General features: G+C 41.4%; 1 protein-coding gene across 1 annotated transcript; it reads right to left on the bottom strand.

Annotated features, from left to right (window-relative positions):
- Window positions 1–1,816: 1,816 nt before the first annotated feature.
- On the bottom strand, window positions 1,817–3,913 carry LOC148112286 (uncharacterized). The gene has a single exon (XM_087877106.1). It carries the CDS (start codon window positions 3,642–3,644, stop codon window positions 1,953–1,955), a length of 1,692 nt encoding a protein of 563 aa, XP_087733232.1. The 5' UTR covers window positions 3,645–3,913; the 3' UTR covers window positions 1,817–1,952.
- Window positions 3,914–19,305: the final 15,392 nt, after the last annotated feature.

A 19,305-nucleotide genomic window follows, 5' to 3' on the forward strand; every position in this document is an offset into this window, starting at 1 on the left:
TAAATTCGCGAAGTCGAATCCCGGCGGGCCGCCTGCATGATGGAAACGACCCGAGGGGGAACACAGGCGCCAGTTAGGAGGCGCCGCTCAGCCTCCAAGCGGTTAATTGGAGGCTCGACGGGTCCGGATGCTGTAGAGCTCCCTGGGAGAGAGAGAGGGAGGCCCGAGGTAAGCGCCAGGGAGGAGCCACCGAGAGGGAGCGAAGGTCCGCATACCACGGATGCCGGGGCCAGTGCGGAGCAAGGAGGATCAGTTCCGCTCCCTCCTCGAGCAGCTTCCGAATTACCTTCGCTAGAAGGGGCAGAGGCGGGAACGCGTAGAGGAGGCCGGACGGCCAGGGACTGCGGAGAGCGTTCGTGGCCTCTGCCAACGGGTCCGGATAACGGGAGAAGAACCGGGGAACTCGGTGGTTCGAAGAGGTGGCGAATAAATCGACCACAGGAGTCCCGAACCTGGCTGCGATGTCCAGAAACAGGGACTGAGGGATGCTCCATTCTCCGGGATCCAGAACATGGCGACTGAGGGCATCCGCCTGAACATTCAAGGCCCCTGAGATGTAGTCTGCCCTGAGGGACCGGAGATGACGTTCGGCCCAAAGGCCCAGACGCAGAGACTCCGCTAGCAGTAACCGGGAGTGAGTTCCCCCCTGCCTGTTGAGGTGGGCCTTTGTAGAGATATTGTCCGTTAGGACAAGAACATCCTTGCCCTCCACGAGGTGCTGAAAACGAAGGAGGGCCAGGCGGACCGCTCGCAGTTCCAAAAAATTGATGTTTTTTCGACGCTCTTGAAGCGTCCAAAGGCCCTGGGCTTGGTGTTGAAGAAGATGAGCCCCCCATCCTAGAAGGCTGGCATCGGTCACCAGAGACAGCCGGTGAGGCTCGCGAAAGAAGGTGCCGTGAGCAATGGCTTCCGAAGTCCACCAACGAAGGGAAGCGGAGACTTGCGGGGGCAACCGAAGACGGACGAGCGAGGAACTGCGGCCGGACCGTTGAAGAGGGAGGAGAAGCCACTGGAGCTGTCTGCTGTGTAATTGAGACCAGGGAACTATTCCAAAAGTGGAGACCATTTTGCCCAACAACCGGGACAGCTTCAATGCTGAGCCAGAGCCCTCCACTAAACACTCAGAAGCCAAAGAAGAAAGACTGACCTGGCGGTCAGGGGAGAGGGAAACTATAGAAGAAACTGTGTCTATGGAAGCGCCCAAATGGAGAATGCGGGTAGACGGGTCAAGCTGGCTCTTGGCCCAATTAATCGAAAAACCATGGGCCTGCAGAATGGAAAGCACAGAAACCAAATCCCGCTGGGCAGAATGGAGGGAAGGAGACAAAACCAAAATGTCGTCTAAATAAAACTGTAAACGGATAGAAAGGGTCCGAATATATCCAATGAGGGCAGCCATAATTTTAGTGAAAACCCTCGGGGCCGAGGACAGCCCAAAGGGGAGAGCCCGATATTGATAATGCTGACCCATGAAACAAAAACGGAGATACTGACGATGAAGGGGGGCAATCCGAATATGCAGATATGCTTCGGTTAAGTCTATAGAAGAAAGAAAATCCCCAGGGCGAATGCACTCGAGAATGGTAAAAAGAGAGTGCATCTTGAACCGGCGGTATGTAACGTACCGGTTCAAAGCTTTTAAATCCAATATGGGGCGCCACCCTCCCGAGGATTTCTTAACAAGGAACAAGCGGGAATAGAACCCTTGGCCCCACTGTTCCCGAGGGACCTCCTGGACAGCTCTAATGTCCAAAAGGTGGGAGATAGCTGAGGAAACCAAAGCCCTCTTGGTGACATCTCGGGAAACTGGGCAAGGGAGAAAAACAGAAGGGGGAGAGGAAAGGAACTCCAAATAAAGACCTGACTTGATGGTAGATAGGACCCAAGCATCAGAGGTAGAAACCTCCCATTGAGGAAGGAAAAGAGACAAGCGCCCCCCAATAGGGGCCGAATTAGCGTGATCTACGTTGGAAACGGCCCCTGCCCCCCCCACGGTAGGAACGTTTTGGAAAAAATCTACCCCCTTGTCTGACCTGGGCATCCTGGGTCTGGGATCTGGCAGGAAAGGAACGTTGGTAACGGTGCTGGTAAGATCCAGGCTCGGGAGGACGAAAGGACTGAGACCGGGGAAGGGCTGAGAAGCGAGAATCTGCCCGTCTGGAAACGGAGGGAAGGATCTTGCGGCGGTCCCTAGTTTCCACCAGAAGGGGCTCTAATGGAGGACCGAACAAGGATCCCGCAGTGTAGGACGAAGAGGCCAATTGCCACTTGCTCCGCATGTCGGCGTTCCAATTGCGCAGCCACAGAAGACGACGCGACGTTACGTTGGAACTGAGGGCCTTGGCTGCAAAGCGGGTAGCATTAAGAGTGGCGTCCGCTGAATACTCTAGGGCCGCCGATATCTTGCTCAGATCTTGCCGGGAACGAGAATCGGCAGGCGGAAGGCGGTCCTGAAGTTGTTTTATCCACAATAATGCGGCCCTGTTAAAGAAAGAAGCCGAGGATGAAGCCCTGATGGACCAGGCCGCAGCCTGGTGGCCTTTGAGCAGGGTCCTCTCCGCTCTCCGATCTTCAGGACGTAAGGAGTCTTCCGGAGGTCCAGTTGGATGAGAAGAGTTGCAGAGGGCCACGATGGGAGCATCTACGGGAGGAGGTTGCAATAAATCAGAAAGGGCGGGAGCCGAATTGTAGAGTCTCTTGTCCAGACCGTTGGGGCTGGGCCCAGCCCCCGGGAGAACCCACTGACGTTGAAGAACATCTAAGAACAGCTTTGGTGCAGGAATAGTCTCAGGGTCAACTGTGGGAACTGCGAACACAGCCGAAGCAGGATCTGGAGCAGAAGTGGTGGCTTCAGGTGAAGCGACCGTGCCCAAACGAGTAGTCACAATGGCTTTCCGCAATAAAGATCTAAAAAGTTGCGGCTTAAAAAGGCCAATAAATGGAGTCTGGTCGGGGACCAGACCGTCGTCGTCAGAAAGCGCAGAGTCAGGAACCTCATCCAAGTCAGCGAGGGAGGCTTGATCTGGAGATGCGACGGACTCGGCTAAATCCTGTTCTGAGACAGCGTCTGCCACTCGATCCGGTCGCTGGAGCTGGGAAACAGTGGAATCCTCAGCAGGAAGGCCCTGGTGGAGACATTGGGCAAGGCTCTGCCTAAGAGCCCTGGTCAGCATAAGCTCAAAGGCTTCCGGAACCAAAGGAGCAGAACCAGCAAGGGGAGGCATAGGGGGCGGCTCGTGATGTGCCGTATCTTGGGCAACGGCAACCATGGAAGGATCAGCTGCAGGCAAGGTTCTAAATAGCGGTTCCGAGCCAGGCAAAGGGTGAGGTTCCGCCAATACTGAGCCATCTGGGGAAAGTTCTCGAACTGAACTTGCTGACAGAGAAGGGGCTGGAGATCGAGATCTCGAATGGCCAACTGGATCAGTGGAAGTAGCCTGAGCCACTTGAGCCTGGGCTTTATGAAAAGCTTTTTCTATGGCCTTATGGCGACGCTGCTCATCCTTAGAGGGAGCAGCTACTGTGGCAGAACTTGATTTGCCAACCCTTGCTCTTTTGGCCTTGGGCTGTTTGGAAGGGCCTTCTAATGGATCGTCCTGAGCAGGCCTCTTACCAGACGAGGCCGATTGCTGCCTAGCCGCCATGTTGCGATGAAAGGCCGAGACAAAATGGCCGCTGGAGAACAGGCTAACACAAAAGCGGATTAGCGCCACAAACGAGGAGAGGCCAATCCACAAACAAAGACCAGGAGATGAGCCGCTCGATCGCTAGCTCAAGGGCTATTACTGCGATCGTTCAAACGTCAGCCAGCCCAGCACGGGAATCAGGGACACACGCCGCCAGCCGAAGGGCTGTTACTGCGGCTAGAGGAAACTCTCTTTAAAAAACAAGTCCAAATCCCTGAGTCTTTGGGATGGATCGCAGACCCTAAAAGGTCGAATCGCGATCTATTTAAAGAAGGCCGTCACGTCGGCAAACTATAAAGCCAAGCGCCGCCCCGCTTACCAGATGATTTGAGGAGTCGGGGCGAAAGCGCGCGAAAAAACGCCGCCGCGCTCAACCCGAAGGCTGAGGGGAGCGCGAAACGGCGAATACGCTCTGCTGAATCTGAGACGGCCAAATAAAACGACAAAATAAAAAACAGGAACAAGGAAGGGTTCAATCAGTCCAAATAAAAACAAAAAAATCCAGAGAAGCAAGATGAAGCAATCCGGAGTGGAAACGACTGCACTAGGAGACACGACCGGCCAGCATAGACCGAGTCGAAACACTGGGCCAAGAGGGCGGAGCTATGTTAATTTATAGACTCGGTCACATGCAGCATGGAACTGTCGTCCCCAAAGTGACAGCCGTTTCCCTCCTTACGGAGAATGGAGATGAGCACCGTCCCCTAGAGTCGGGAATGACTAGCATGTATGTGCGAGGGGAGCCTTTACCTTTATGAGTAACTCAACATGCTCGCAAGTGTATTAGAAGGCCAATCCCTGCTCTCCATAATGCAAGATACTTTATTTAAAAACTAAAAAAAAAAAAAAGGAACATTTAGAAAACAGGCTCCCTGTGGCTCTATTCTTGATTACAATCTACAAGTATTGTACACTTTACAATTGCTTGCAAAAAAAAAAAAAAGATAATTCAGAATGCTAAAATTTATAATGAACTGGATTAGTCCCTTATATAGAACTGAGTGACAAAATTTATGTGGAAGCACCTCTGAGCACCTCCACTGTAGTTTCAGTGGAGCAAGAAATATGTCATCAAGTCATAAAAATTCCCATTTTTGAGAGTCCTGTGTCAAGTAAACACGGTAGGTATGCTATATCAGGAAAGAGAAAAACAATTCTTTTAATGCAAATTATAAATTACTAGCAACTTCTTAAATTGTGCCAGGTATAATTACAGATATAGTCACTGCATTTATTCAAGAAGAGCAATTATAATTGTATTCCAAGAAAGGCTACACACTGAAAGGTGAAACTACAAGAGTCAAGCGAGCTACAATGAGAGGGTTGCCTTAGAATATTAATGCAGTCTGTATTTTTTTAAAAATTCACTTCTTCAAATTATTGTTAATCCCACTTGAATTCTAGAAATTAAGTGGTATGGATATATTTGTGTGTGTGAATGAGTTTGCTTTTGCACTTTACCGGAGCAAAACATAGACTTATAAATTATGTTCTCCTGCTTTGCAAGTATTTGCATGGTATTAGATCATTTGCATAATTTATGTAGTATCTTATACCTTCCTTGACCTCTTGCATTCCAACATCCTTGGAGGTTAAATGGTAGGTGGTAATTAGGATTTTTAAACGTTTCATTATATTAGAACTGGTTCACTTCAGTGGAATTCAATTTGTAAGAATATACTAACAATTCACTACACATACACACATGCTTACATTCTAGGGAAGGGAGATTGATTAGCAATTGCAATATCACAAAGACTTATATAGTGCTTCATTGTGCTTTTACAGTCCTCTCTAAGCCGTTTACAGAATCAACATATTGCCCCCAACAATCTGGGTCCTCATTTTACCAACCTTGGAAGGATGGAAGGCTAAATCAACCTTGAGTCAGGAATTGAACTCCTGGAGTGAGCAGTGAGTTAGCTTGCAGTACTGCATTCTAACCATTACTGCACCACAGTAGCTCTTATATTATTTATCATTTTGGAGTGAAGACACAACACATTTGAACTAAAAATAATAATAATAATAATTTTCAACCCCAAAAAAGCAATCCTTGCTTATAAAAGAAAGTAGGCAAAAAAGAGAGAATACCGCTGATTAAAATCATGCATCTTTTCTTTTTCTCCTTATGGAGCAGATTTTAAAAGGAGAGACCTTTCACGGATAGGAAGGAAATTATATTTAATATGGAAACTGAACCTGATATTCTGAAATCTACTTGCCCTGCTGTAATTCTAAGTGGATTTTGCAATCAGAAAAGTAAGGGGTATAATACCTTGTCTACTGTGGTTGCTGCTCCGGTTTGTTTCCACTTTAGTTTGCTTGCCAATAACTATTTTCATCTAGCATTAGAAAGAGAAACCCAAGCTGTTCAGAAGCACAATTGCAGGACCACTTTCTACTGGGTGAAAATTAGACCTTTTGTGTTTACTACCTGTCTGGATCCCCTTTCAGCTTCAAGCATTGTGTGCTTAAGTGGCCACCTTCACAAATCTCTAATAAGCACGGAGCAGAAAAGGCAGCTTTTTAAGGGAGTGGGTGTTGTTTGCACACCAAAAGGGGCAGAGTTGGATGGAGGGGAAAAAAAAGAAACTGCTGATGAAAGAAGTCAAGTGGAGAGAATTTAAAATTTAATTTTGCCTGGACTATTTCCCAGAAACTGAAATGCATAAATTACTGCCCCTTATGGACCGTTGATGTTGTCTTTTCATTGACCTTTCAAAAGGCCCTGCAAAGCTAGGGTAATAAGAAAACAAATTGTACCTACCATTTATTTCATTTTATTGTGAAGAAAAACACGTGCGGTGCATGTAAAACTTGAATATTTTCCGTTAAAAGAAATGTGTGAATAACTTTTAAAAAAAAAATTAAAGGAACATAAAAGCCATGCCTTTTCCTCTAAGACTCAAATTCTCAGCCCAGAAATCTCTCTCCTGAAGATTAGGTTGTCCTCAACAGTTCGTTTACTGACCATTTTACAACAACATTGAAAAAAAGTGAATTACGACCGTTTTTCACACATATGACTATTTCAACATCCCCATGGTCACATGATTTGCATTCATCAGTAACACTAACTTTACAACACTACAAGTTAGTGTTACTAACTTAACAACTGCAGTGATTCACTTAACTGTGGCAAGACAAGTCATAAAATGAAGCAGAATTAACTTAACAGCTGTCTCCCTTAACAACATAAATTTTGGGCTCAGTTGAAGTCAGAAGTTTATGACTGCCTGTAACGATAATCATAACGCACTAAACCAAAAGATAAAAACCATCCTTCTCTCTCTTTTTCAGCCCAATCTTATGTTTTTCAAGTTCAACTACTGATCACCTATAACTGTGTTCTGTGATCTGGCCTGAGTTTTGATTTAAGATGCCATATACATCTTATAAATGAACTTAGCTGGACGCCCGTGCTTCACTATGAAACTATGTGCTCGGGCTTGATAAATTGACACTTGCAGCCTGAAACTTAATGTAGAATGTGTAACTCTGTAGTATCAGAGTGTGTTAATAAAATGCAACTGGCAGTTGGAACAGAGGGGGAGGGGAAGTAGAATGTCCCAGCCGCAGCATCCATCTGGCTAGCATCCTGTCAGTGTGTGAGAGAGTTGAGGTGTGTTTGGAAACTCAAACAGTATTTGCTGGGTGAGCAAGGAGGAGACAGGAAGGAGGCTGGGCGTGGCTTAGCTCAACTGTTCTGTAGTAAAGCTGCTTCCTGCTGTGAAAGTAAAACTGAAAACGAAACTCCTCTGCTTGTGTTTTGCATTTGGAACAGATTTCTTTTGAGGTAGGGAGGGGGAGTAGGACTCCTTAACATCAGAGCATGGAACAGATTTCTTTTCAGGTGGGAAGGAGGAGTAAAACTCCTTAGCGTCAGCGTGTGTTAATAATAATATAGGAAATAGTAATGCTCTGATGGTCATTTCAAAAAATCCTTTCTTAATGAGCACCTAGAAGCCAAGAGGAACAAATGTGGCAAATATCAAGTTTGTAGGCTTTACGGTTCTGGAGATTTCATGATTAATGTGTGAGTGGTTTTCGCTTTTATATATATAGATAAAATAAATAGCTGAACAGTTAAAAATAATATAATGAATTAAACTGTATTTTAGAGCCAGAAATGATTTGACTGATACTATATACGGCTTATCGATCATGCTTGAGTTCATCTTTGTCCTTAATTTGAAAAAAAAAAAAATCAAAATTCAAATTCAAAAAAAAAAATGATCTGCATAGTCTGGTCTGGTTTACAAATAAGAATACATTTGTCCTTTGGATTCTTTAGAATCAAAAATCTAAATTTTGTTCCCACCTTCTAAAAGTACACTGATGCGAGTGTGTTTATTTTAAGTTAAGCATCAGTACTTGATGGAAAATAACTTCTGCATTTTCCCCCAACTATTTTAATTAAGCTGAAGAGGGAAGATGGTTTCAGTGCCATTTCTTCCATCAAGGAGAACTTTTGGGTGGAAATGTAATGGGACACTTATACAGTTCTTGCTTTCACTGTTCTTCTTACACAGCTAAGCGTTGTAATATTTTATTAGTATGTTACAACCTCATGGTTTGCCATGGTCCAAAGGAGTGATAACACAAGAACATTTACCATATTATGAGGGCTTTTCCAATTAGGAAACAGGAATAGCCACAGAAGCAGCAGGAAAAGACATCAACAATGTTCTATGCAACAGTTGATTAGACTTTTTGACTTTTGATTTGCTTCTCAGTCTAATTACAAGCTCTGGGATTTTGGAGCAATCTCACATCAAAGTACTAAGCAGGCCCAACTTTTTGCTTTTTCAGGGCTATGCAAGGTTGGCTGAGCAGTGCAATCTACTGTAACTATAACCCAAGATATATCTCTAAATAGCCAAGACCAGATAAGCAGCTTGCAAATAATTTTTTACTTTAATCTGAGAAAGGAAGTTGACACACAATGGGTTCACTTTCCAATTTATCCTACATAAAAGGACAAAACACAAAGGTTCTTTCCCTGCTTGCTGAGAAGAATTTTTATAAGGCCCCAAATCGAATAATAATCCATTCTTATTGCACTGTTACAGAAACCTCTTTTCTTTTTCTTTTTTTTTCTTTTCAATAGCAAAATGGTGCTCATGAATATTTGAAGAAGAAGCTGAAATCCTATCTATTGTAAGGTTAAAGGAACATATTTATTGGTTATCGAAATAGCTCATATGGCTAATCTAAGTGCTACATGCGGGAAAGTTAATCATTTGCATATTCCAGACTTTACATCTGGCTATGAAAATTAATTTTAAAGGGAAAGACACCTTACACAGTCTCTCTGCCATAGTATAATCCTCTTCTTAGTCGTGCGATTGGACCCTGGATTTGTAATTTTATCCTTCAGTGCTTTTGATTACTCTTTCATATATATTGATTGCTTGCTGCATTTAGTAGCATGAGAGGATCCTCCAAGATGCAGGGACTTATTGTACGGATAGAAGCACAGTGGGGCACAAAGATCATTTGCAGAGTTGAATTCCAGTCCTCCATGGAACACTGCAGAAGGAAATGCCTTCTTCACCTATTTTCCTAAATGCATTTTGCATTGGCATATTGAAAGTTCAGTCATTCAAATCCTAGTTATCTCATGTTTGGGCTATTACAACACACTCTACTTGGGGCTACCCTTGAAGAGCATTTGGAAGCTACAGCTGATGCAGAGTACGGTGACATGGCATTTCTTGGGACCCCAAGGATGGCCCATGTAATACCACTGCTGTGTGAACTGCACTGCCTGCCTGTTTGCTTCTGGGTGCAAATCACCTTTAAAGCCTTTCTTGGCATGGATCCAGGGACCATCTCATCCCATTGGGATTGACCCACCCCACCTGTTGCCAGCAGAGGAGGTATGCTGTGGGCCCCATCAGTCAGGATATTCCAGCTGGCAGGATCCAGAATCTCTGCCATTATGCCTACCCTTTGGAACATCTTATCCTCTCCCCCACCACCCCAGGGTCAGATAGACTCCTGTTGTGGCCTGCCAACAGCTGTGGAGCTGGCAGCAGAGACGGACAATGAGGAGGTTGGGGAGGAACATGGGTCAGTCCTGTGGGCTGGGGGAAGCTCAGACGAGGGCTCTGCGTCAGAGGCAGAGAGCGAGCTAGACAGCAGTGAAGCAGAAGAACAGCTGTAGCCTGTTCCCAGTCTGCGCATGCGCAGAGCTGCCAAAAGACAAGAACAACTCAAAAAGCAGGGTCGACTCAGGAGTAAAGCCACACCTTGAAGGTGATTGGCCCCTCCCATAGGAAACAATTCATTTGATTGGTCATTTCAGGAGTGGAAAGTTCTGTTCGTGATTCTAAGAGACTCTGTGCCAAGTTTGCCTTGCCCTGCGTTTGGAACCTAATTATCTGGCAGCTTGCCAAGCGAGATAAGGTGTGTTGATAAATATTCCTCTGAAAGACTGTTTGGATAAGACTTGCTGGCTGTGAATGAAAGGAATTCACAGTCGTGTAAATAAAAGGGGTTTTGCCAGGACTAAGACTACTTCTTGCTATTTATTATTATTATTATTAGTCATATTTCTATGCCGCCCACTCTCCAAGGACTCTGGGTGGCTTACACCAAAGACAGTATACTAAATAGCATATTGCCCCCTAACAATCTGGGTTCTCATTTTACCCACCTCGGAAAGATGGAAGGCTGAGTCAACCTTGAGCTGGTGAGATTTGATCCACTGATCTGCCGAACTAGCAGTCAGCTGCAGTAGCTGCAGTACTGCACTCTAACCACTGCACCACCTCGGCTCATTAAGGAAGCCTAGGTCAGAACAATTCCCACCCTCCCCTTACTTTCCACAAAAATTTAAAAACCTGGCTCTGAAATTGGCTTAGGGCTCTAATGGAAGACTTTCACATTGGAGTGGTGATGGTTAGATTAATAACAGATCCACCTCCTTTTCTTCTCATTCTACTCCTTCCCTCCCCATCTTTTAATTAGGGCTGAGTATTTATAGTACTTTATATATCTATCATTTTTGTATACTTTTATCTTTTTAATCCTGTAAGCTATCCATGGTTACCTTGTGGTAGAATGGGCGGCTCATAAATTTTACAAATAAATAAATAAATAGTTGTCAGCTAGAGGAAGCAGATTAACCAAAATGTAGAATGGTAAATACGATTAAAAGAGTTTGGTGCAGCCGTTTAGACATCAGGCTAGAAACTGTGAGTTCTGATCCTGCTTTGAACAAGAAGCCAGATGAGTGATCTTGGGCCAGACTATTTCTCTCAGCTCTAGGAAGGAGGCAATGGCAGATCAGTTTAAAGACACCTTCCCAAGAAAACTACAGGGGCCTATCCAGTGGTGAAATGTAAAATTTGTTACTACCGGTTCTGTGGGCATGGCTTGGTGGTGGGGGGAGTAATGTGATTGGGTGGGCATGGACAACTTTTTTTTTTTTTTACTTTTAAAAGCATTTTTTTCTACAACCTTAAGCGGTTGCAGAAAAAAATGCTTTTAGAAGCCTCTGACGATCAGGCAACTCAGCTGGGATCGCCAGAGGCTTTTAAAGGCATTTTTTCCCCTACAATGCTTTTAGAAGCTTCTAATGATCTCAGCTGAGCCACGTGATCATCAGAGACTTTTTTTTTTACTTTTAAAAGCATTTTTTCGGCCAAAGAGGTTGTAGAAAAAATGCTTTTAAAAGTTTAAAAAAAAAAGCCTCTGATGAACTCACGGCTCAACTGGGCATGAGGGGGAGGGCAGGGATTTTTGCTACCGGTTCTCCGAACCACCCGCCGCCATCACTACTGGATCGGGTGATCCGGTCCAAACCAGGAGCATTTCACCCCTGGTCCTATCCAAGCAGAGAATCAGACATAATTAAATTAAAGGGAAAATAAATGATGAATTTCCAAGGATATTATTGAAAGAAACAAAACTTCTATCCATTGGGGGCTTCCAAAATGAAGAAATTATACATGTTATCTCTACATGCAACATATATACATACAAACACACATAAACACAAACAAACAAAAATGTCTTTTCATTTTCTCATGTTATTTCTATTGGGTCCTTTAAAATGACTAGAAGTATAAGAAAATAACTCATTCCCAAAGGTAATGGTATTGAATTAAAATATTATTGGTTTAACAGAAACCCAATACCTGCACAAAATATGAAAATGGAGAGAGAGAGAGAGAGAGAGAGAGAGAGAGAGAGAGAGAGAGAGAGAGAGAGAGAGAGAGAATATGAATTTTTAAAAGCAGAAAATACTTGCTTTCTGTACTAAATGGAGATAAAAATTCAAAAGGAAATGAAGAGTTATTGAACCACAATGAAATAGTAACAGGCAATGGGAAAATGGATATGAATAATGGATAACGGTAATAGAAGCAACAACTAAAATATAGTTTCAGAAGAAGAAAATATATTTATCAAAAGATGTCTGACTGGATTATATCAAATGCCTATCTAATTTAGCTTTCTGTTCACACAACAGCCGAACAACTTCTGAATATAATAGCATCTCCTTCTAGTATTCCTTAGCCCAATGTTTTAAAATCTTGACAACTTTAAGATATGTGGACTTCATCTCCTAGAACTCCTCCTCCCCATTTTAAAGCTCCATGTCCTGTAGAGAGGGGGGGGGGAGGAGTCCATGTTCAGGAGGTGACATCAAATGATGTTGAGATGCAGAAGGAAGAGGAGAGATGAAGGAATGGAGGATGAAAGGCCTGCACATTAGTATACTTTTGATCATACAATCATTCACTTTTGCATTTCTAAGTCATACTTCAACTGTGATTTATAAGTGAGGCCTAGCAGATGCTTTAGGTTTCACGCTATAAGATTTTCAAATTCAGTCAAATCTATTCCTCCTTGGGGTTCCCCCCCCCAATTCTTTACATACTATGATACTTACTTGAGGCTTTTGAAATTAATCAGGTAGACTAAGCTACCGATGTTTGTGTCTCAAAAGGTTTCATCTTCATCTTATTAATAGTTAAGTCATGCAATCCTAATAAATTATTATCTCTTCGTGGGATGAATTTCTATGTGCTCATCTCTTCATAAAAGTAAATATCTAATATCAGAAAAATATCAGGGCATATTCTTGTGTATTTACATTCAATACATTGCTTATTATTATATAATGTCTTAGAAATTTTTTGTTTCTGTTTATTTCTGTTTGGATCAATCCTAAAATACTTATGCAGACCATTTCAATGTCCTGTCTCTTCCACAGATATTTGTTGTTGTTGTTGTTGTTGCTGCAAAGTTGTGTCCAACCCATTGCGACCCCATGGGCAACATTCCTCCAGGCATTCCTGTCCTCTACCATCCTCTGGAGTCCATTTAAGCTCACTCCTACTGCTTCAGTGACTCCATCCAGCTACCTCATTCTTTGTCATCCCCTTCTTCTTTTGCCGTCAACCTTTCCCAGCATTAGGCTCATCTCCAGTGAGTCCTTCCTTCTCATTGGGTGGCCAAAGTATTTGAGTTTCATCTTCAGGATCTGGCCTTCTAAAGAGCAGTCAGGGTTGATCTCCTCTAGGACTGACCGGTTTGATCGCCTTGCAGTCCAAGGGACTCGCAGGAGTCGTCTCCAGCACCAGAGTTCAAAGGCCTCAATTCTTTGGCACTCAGCCTTTCTTATGGTCCAACTTTCACAGACATACTGCAACTGGGAAAACCATAGCCTTGACTATATGCACTTTTGTTGGCAGGGTGATGCTTCTGCTCATATATCTCCACAGATATATGTATAGGCAATAAGGAAATAATTTGTAATCCATGTCAATCAATTGGTACAGTCATACAATTTCAAATGTGGACTCTTCAATCTGCCTTGCTCTTTCAAATCCTGTAAAAACTTTAATTTTACAAAATTTAATTCTTGAATTGATGACTATATAGTTCATTATCTCCGTAGGTCAGTTGCTTAGTGCCTTATTTTCAATATATACTGAAACTAGCAATAGCAATAGCACTTAGACTTATAATACCACTTCACAGTGCTTTATAGCCCTCTGTAAGCGGTTTACAGAGTCAGAATATTGCCCCCGACAATCCAGCTCCTCATTTTACCATATTGCAAACATTTGCGAAGAGAGAGTTGCCTTGATAAAATGTTCATTTGAATAATGGACATTCTTCCCAATCAGCATAATTTTATTCTCCCTCTCCCTAATTCTTTTTTTTTTAATCTGCAAATATCTATTTACAAATATAGAAAAATATAACAGTAATTATTTATAAGAATCCATATTATAATTCATATTTTGTATTTATTAAGAAAATCAAATTATCTATACTATCATTTTCACATGTCTAGAAATCAGTTTCTTCAGATCAATTACCTCTGTATTTTTATATAAAGTGGTTTGAGCATTTGAAGACCATTGCTGTTTTCCACTGGTTCAGTTGTGGAACATTTGCTATAGACGTGAAAAGTAAGGATATCTAATGACCCAGGGGTGGGTTCTACTTACCTTTACTACTGGTTCATCACAGGAGCACGCGCAGATCACCCATGATGATGTCGTAGTGGGTAGGCGGAGCCTCCCACCAGTTTTACTACCGGTTCTATAGAACCAGACCAAACCGGGAGCAACCCACCACTGAAATGACCATTTCATTTGGTGGAGGTGAGATTTGAATCAGGGACTTCCTGATTCACAGTTTAGGTTTGTGTTTATTGGGAACAGGTCTGGATCCTGAGAATTTTATCTACAAAAGTTAGCTTTTCTTCTCAGACCTTGCATCAGTAATCATGTAAAAGGAATCCATATGTATAAGGCTGCCAAGCATCTGGATTGAAACCATCAATTGAGACTTTGAAGACTCCACAGGGAATCTAAGAGTATAGTTGTCAGTTTATTTACGGTAGTTTGAAATTCAAAGGATGAAAATCTATGGATTAGAACAAGAGAAACCTCTTCCACTAGCATTTTGATTAATATTCTACTTTTTAGACAACTGACTGGTCTACTTTCCAAGTAGAGTCTATTTCTGGGAAAATTCAATCTCCAATACTGTTTTATTTTCTTTGTCTCACTTCCTTTCTCCAAAGGTAGGAAAATTTTTGGCTTTGTTCACACAACCATACTGTGGGTTGTTTGGTTTGGGCTTAGTTTGTGAACCATCATTTATGAGTGTAATGTTTTCTGAGCAAACAGTGGTAAAACTCCCAAAACATTGAAACTAGCCCTGGGAGAAATCAGTTTGAATTCATTAAATTAAAAATAAAATCAAATTAAAATCATAGCAAATGTGATTACTCTATTATATTAGAGATGGAAAATTAATAAAAAAAAATTCTAGGGAAAGCATTTTGGTAGCATCCCTAAGCCTCCAAATGTGCTGAGCATAAGAGTGGGTAAACTAGGATTCATGTCTTAGAATAATAGAATAACAGAGTTGGAAGGGATTTTTGGAAGTCTTCTTGCCCAACTCAAAAGGAAACCCTATAACATTTCAGACAAATGGTTGTCCAATCTCTTCTTAAAAACCTCCAGTGTTGGAATGTATTTAGTTGGAAGTACAGTGATGTATCTTGAGAACACAATCATATGTAGTTTGGGTTTATTTGTTTTAATTATGACTAGTATCTATCTAGTCATAATTAACTAGTAATTCCTTACTAGTATCTCTTCCCACTTATTACTATAACCATGTTGCTTGTATCTTTCAATTTATATTGTTTTTATTTGTTTCCTAGTACAATTTGATAGCTTATTAGTAACCTTGACTACCACTAAGTGTTGTATCTTTTTATTCTTGATGAATGTATTTTATTCTCCTTATGTACACTGAGAGCATATACACCAAAGACAAATTCCTTGTGTGTCCAATCATACTTGGCCAATAAAGAATTCTATTCTATTCTATTCTATTCTATTCTATTCTATTCTATTCTATTCTATTCTATTCTATTCTATTCTATTCAAAATATACATTAGTGTGATGTGTAATTTCAGTGTGAGTAGCAATAAGCTGTTTTCTGGAGACAGAATATAATTCAACATTCTCCACAGCAGCTTAGGTATTTTAACTCTAAAGCATTTCAAAAATGCAATGTCATTTTTTTGCTTTTTTTTATTTTTTTTATTTTTTTAAATCAGGATGAAGAAAGGAAAAATCTTAGATATGACAATAGAGAAATATGTACAAAATGGCTTGGCTGAAAACTCGATTTAGTTTCTGCTTACAAATGAAAGCAGAAAATGTGTTTCCAAGGCATTAAGAATAAAAAAATAAGAAACATATCATAATCCTAATGTATTATTATTCTAATGAGACTTAAATCCCACATTTTCAAATATTAAACTCTATTCAACCATTCTGTCAAATCTCTAAAAGCAAAGTGGAAATCAGCAAGAAGATTAATAATGAATTACATCAGTAGCTGTCTATTATTAATAAAGTGAGGGGGTTAATATGGTGTCAACTGAAATTCAGCTTTGGAGTTCACTACCATTAGATGTGATATGGTTACCACCTTGGTTGGCTTCAGAAAAGGGTTGAACCGATTCATGGAACTCATAGGGATATATTGCTATTATCCAATGATGTAAGAAATAGAATGGGAATGGGAATGGGAATCTATGGAATGGAATGGAATGGAATGGAATGGAATGGAATGGAATGGAATAGAATAGAATAGAATAGAATAGAATAGAATAGAATAGAATAGAATAGAATAGAATAGAATAGAATAGAATAGAATAGAATAGAATAATTTGGCCAAATGTGATTACACAGAGAGAGAATGGGGATTTTGAAGTAGAATTGAAATCTATCCCCAAAACTGTTTGCTCTATAATGAAGCATTCTTCCATTTCAGTAAACAATAGTTAATCATATTAGTGACACTGGCAATTTCTTGGCATGGAGTATGACCAGGGGTTCTGATAGGTTCTGGAGAACTGGTAGCAGAAATTTTGAGCACTTTGGAGAACTGGCAAATACCACTTCTGACTGGCTCCAGAATGGGGTGGGAATGGAGATTTTGCAATATCCTTCCCCCAGGAGTAGGGTGGGAATGGGGATTTTGCAGTATTCTTCCCCTGCCACACTCACCAAGCCACACCATGCCCACCAAGCCATGCCCACAGAACCGATGGTAAAAAAAAATTGGATTTCATCACTGAGTATGACTCCTGAAGATCATTAGCAGTGCTGTACATATAGATACACATGCACATACACACAGAGTTCATAGTTTAGAGGAAGGTTTTCTTCCGCTAAAAAGACTTATCTCTCTTTTCATCTATTCTAAAGTCACTTGGGATTTGTCTTTCCAATTTGTTTTGGCTGTGTTTTGAGCAGTTTTCATTGTTTGATTAATTAAAGTTGCTATTGGTGGTGTTTATTATTAATACATTGGTCCCTCAATACCTGACGTTAATTGGTTCCAGGAAGCACTATGAGTACTAAAAACTACAAGTGCCAAACAAAGCAGGTGACATCCCATTTGACCATTTGCTTTGACAGGAAGAACTTTCTGCCTGTCCTTTTTCTTATGTCAGCGACCTTCAAAGTGTGGCCAACTTCCTGCTGCCCTCAGCAGTCATCCCCCTCTTCCTTTTGCAGTGACCGTCCCAGCATGGCCAACTTCTTATCAGTTCCCCCTGCGGCCATCCCCCTCTTTCTTTTTCAGTGTGCTGAATACCAGAGGAGCAACGAGTACCAGGACAACATTTTTGCATCAAAATGAGGTGAGTTCCAAATTCAATGAGTTTTGGTGCAGTCAAATACCAAGGTACCACTGTATTATTTACTTTATTCATTAAACATGAAACTCAGCCAACTGAACATTCAAAAATGCATCACAAATGCCATTGACTGGTTGCTACCAGCATCCTAGGTATCAATCAAGTACCTTCTTAAGATATACGATGTTCCAAGTAGCGCAGTTATTTGCAGTTCCACTGATGTTATTGCAGGAAGCTGCAATTTGTTGATGTATCTTATAAAATTCTTGGACATGGTACCAAGTGCCCCAATGATAATGGGTATCACTGTTACATGTTTCATCCATAGCCATGTAGTTTCGATGGCCAGGTCGCCATATTTCATGATATTTTTCCAGTTCTTTTTCTTCGAATCTGGGGGTCTCCTGGTACCGCGATGTCAATAAATTGTACATTTCAGTTTTGGACAACTGTGATATCTGGCATGTTGTGTTCCAAATGACAATCTGTCTGTATTTGAAAGTCCCACAAGATCTTCACCTTCTCATTTTCTATAACTTTTTCCACTTTATATTCCCATGACTTTTTGGATACAGGTAAGTCGTATTTTTTACCTAATGAGCAGTGGGTTGTTGTTGTTATTGTTATTTAATCTTCAATTCAATTCATAGTCTGGGACTGGTAAAAAAATTCAACAGTATCATTGTTATTGTTATTATTGCATACTGCTCCGCAACTCTAAAGGTGGAATAGACATCCCTATTGGTGGGAATTGCAATTGTTAACTGCCGTTAACAACTGCAGTTGCTAAATTAGTATCACAGTTGCTAAGTGAATCTGGGTTCCCCATTGACTTTGCTGGTCAAAAGGTAGCAAATAGTGATCACATGACCCTGGGAAACTGCAACCATCATAAATACATGCATCTGAATTTTGATCATGTGATCATGGGGAGGTTGCAACAGTCATAAGTGTGAAAAATGGTCATAAGCCACTTTTTTCAGTGCTGTTATAACTTTGAACGGTCACTAAACAAATGGTTGTAAGTCGAGGACTACCTGTATAGTACTGTATTTGTATTGTCCTCGATAAAAGTAATGGCAAATTTTTTATCAGAAAATGTACAAATGTAAGAACTTTTTAAATGTTTGCAATTTCATGGTTTGTAAGCATTTTGTTAAAACTGCAAACTAATTTTATATTGGGGAATTAATCATTGAATCAGTTTAAGGAACAGGTTATATGGCAGTTTAATTATAGTATGGTTCAAGTAGGCATGAGATTAATTAGAACACTTACTTAAGTAGAAAATAAGAAAACATGGTGTCCCTTTGGTGTTTCATTCATATTCTCTCTCTCTCTCTCTCTCTCTCTCTCTCACATACACACACACACACACACACACACACACACACTAAAAGAAAAGAAAAGAAAGCAGAGAAAAGCAAAATATAATGAGGTTAGGCCATTTACTTTATAGTTGTTTCTTATTTCTAAGGTTTTTTTTTAACCGCACAATGACTTAAAAACGTAATAATAACTAAGAGTTTTCTGCAGTCAAATAGCAACAGAAAAGAAAGCTGAAGACGACATACTGCTCATATAATTATCTCCATGTTTTGGAATCTGATCCATCTCCCAGAAGAAAGTCAGCATGTGTATAGGTGGACCTGAATTGCTGGGGAGGATTAATGGACTGCCTTGGTTATTTAAGCAAATGCCTATGAGAAAATGGAATTTTGCATGGGAGCAACAGGTCTCTTAGCGTACCATGCAGATCAATAGGAAGACAATTTTGTTTCTTTTTATTGAATCAATGGCCTGAGAGACAAAGAAAACAAGATCAAGGTGAAATGTGCTGATTGGTCAGAAACAGGGGAACAACCGATGGAATATTTTTCTCCTGTAAAACAAGTCAATATAAATAGAAAACAATT

Source organism: Pantherophis guttatus, chromosome 11, assembly GCF_059756535.1.
Source record: "Pantherophis guttatus breed Tessera chromosome 11, ASM5975653v1, whole genome shotgun sequence".
NCBI classification, from domain to species: domain Eukaryota; kingdom Metazoa; phylum Chordata; class Lepidosauria; order Squamata; family Colubridae; genus Pantherophis; species Pantherophis guttatus.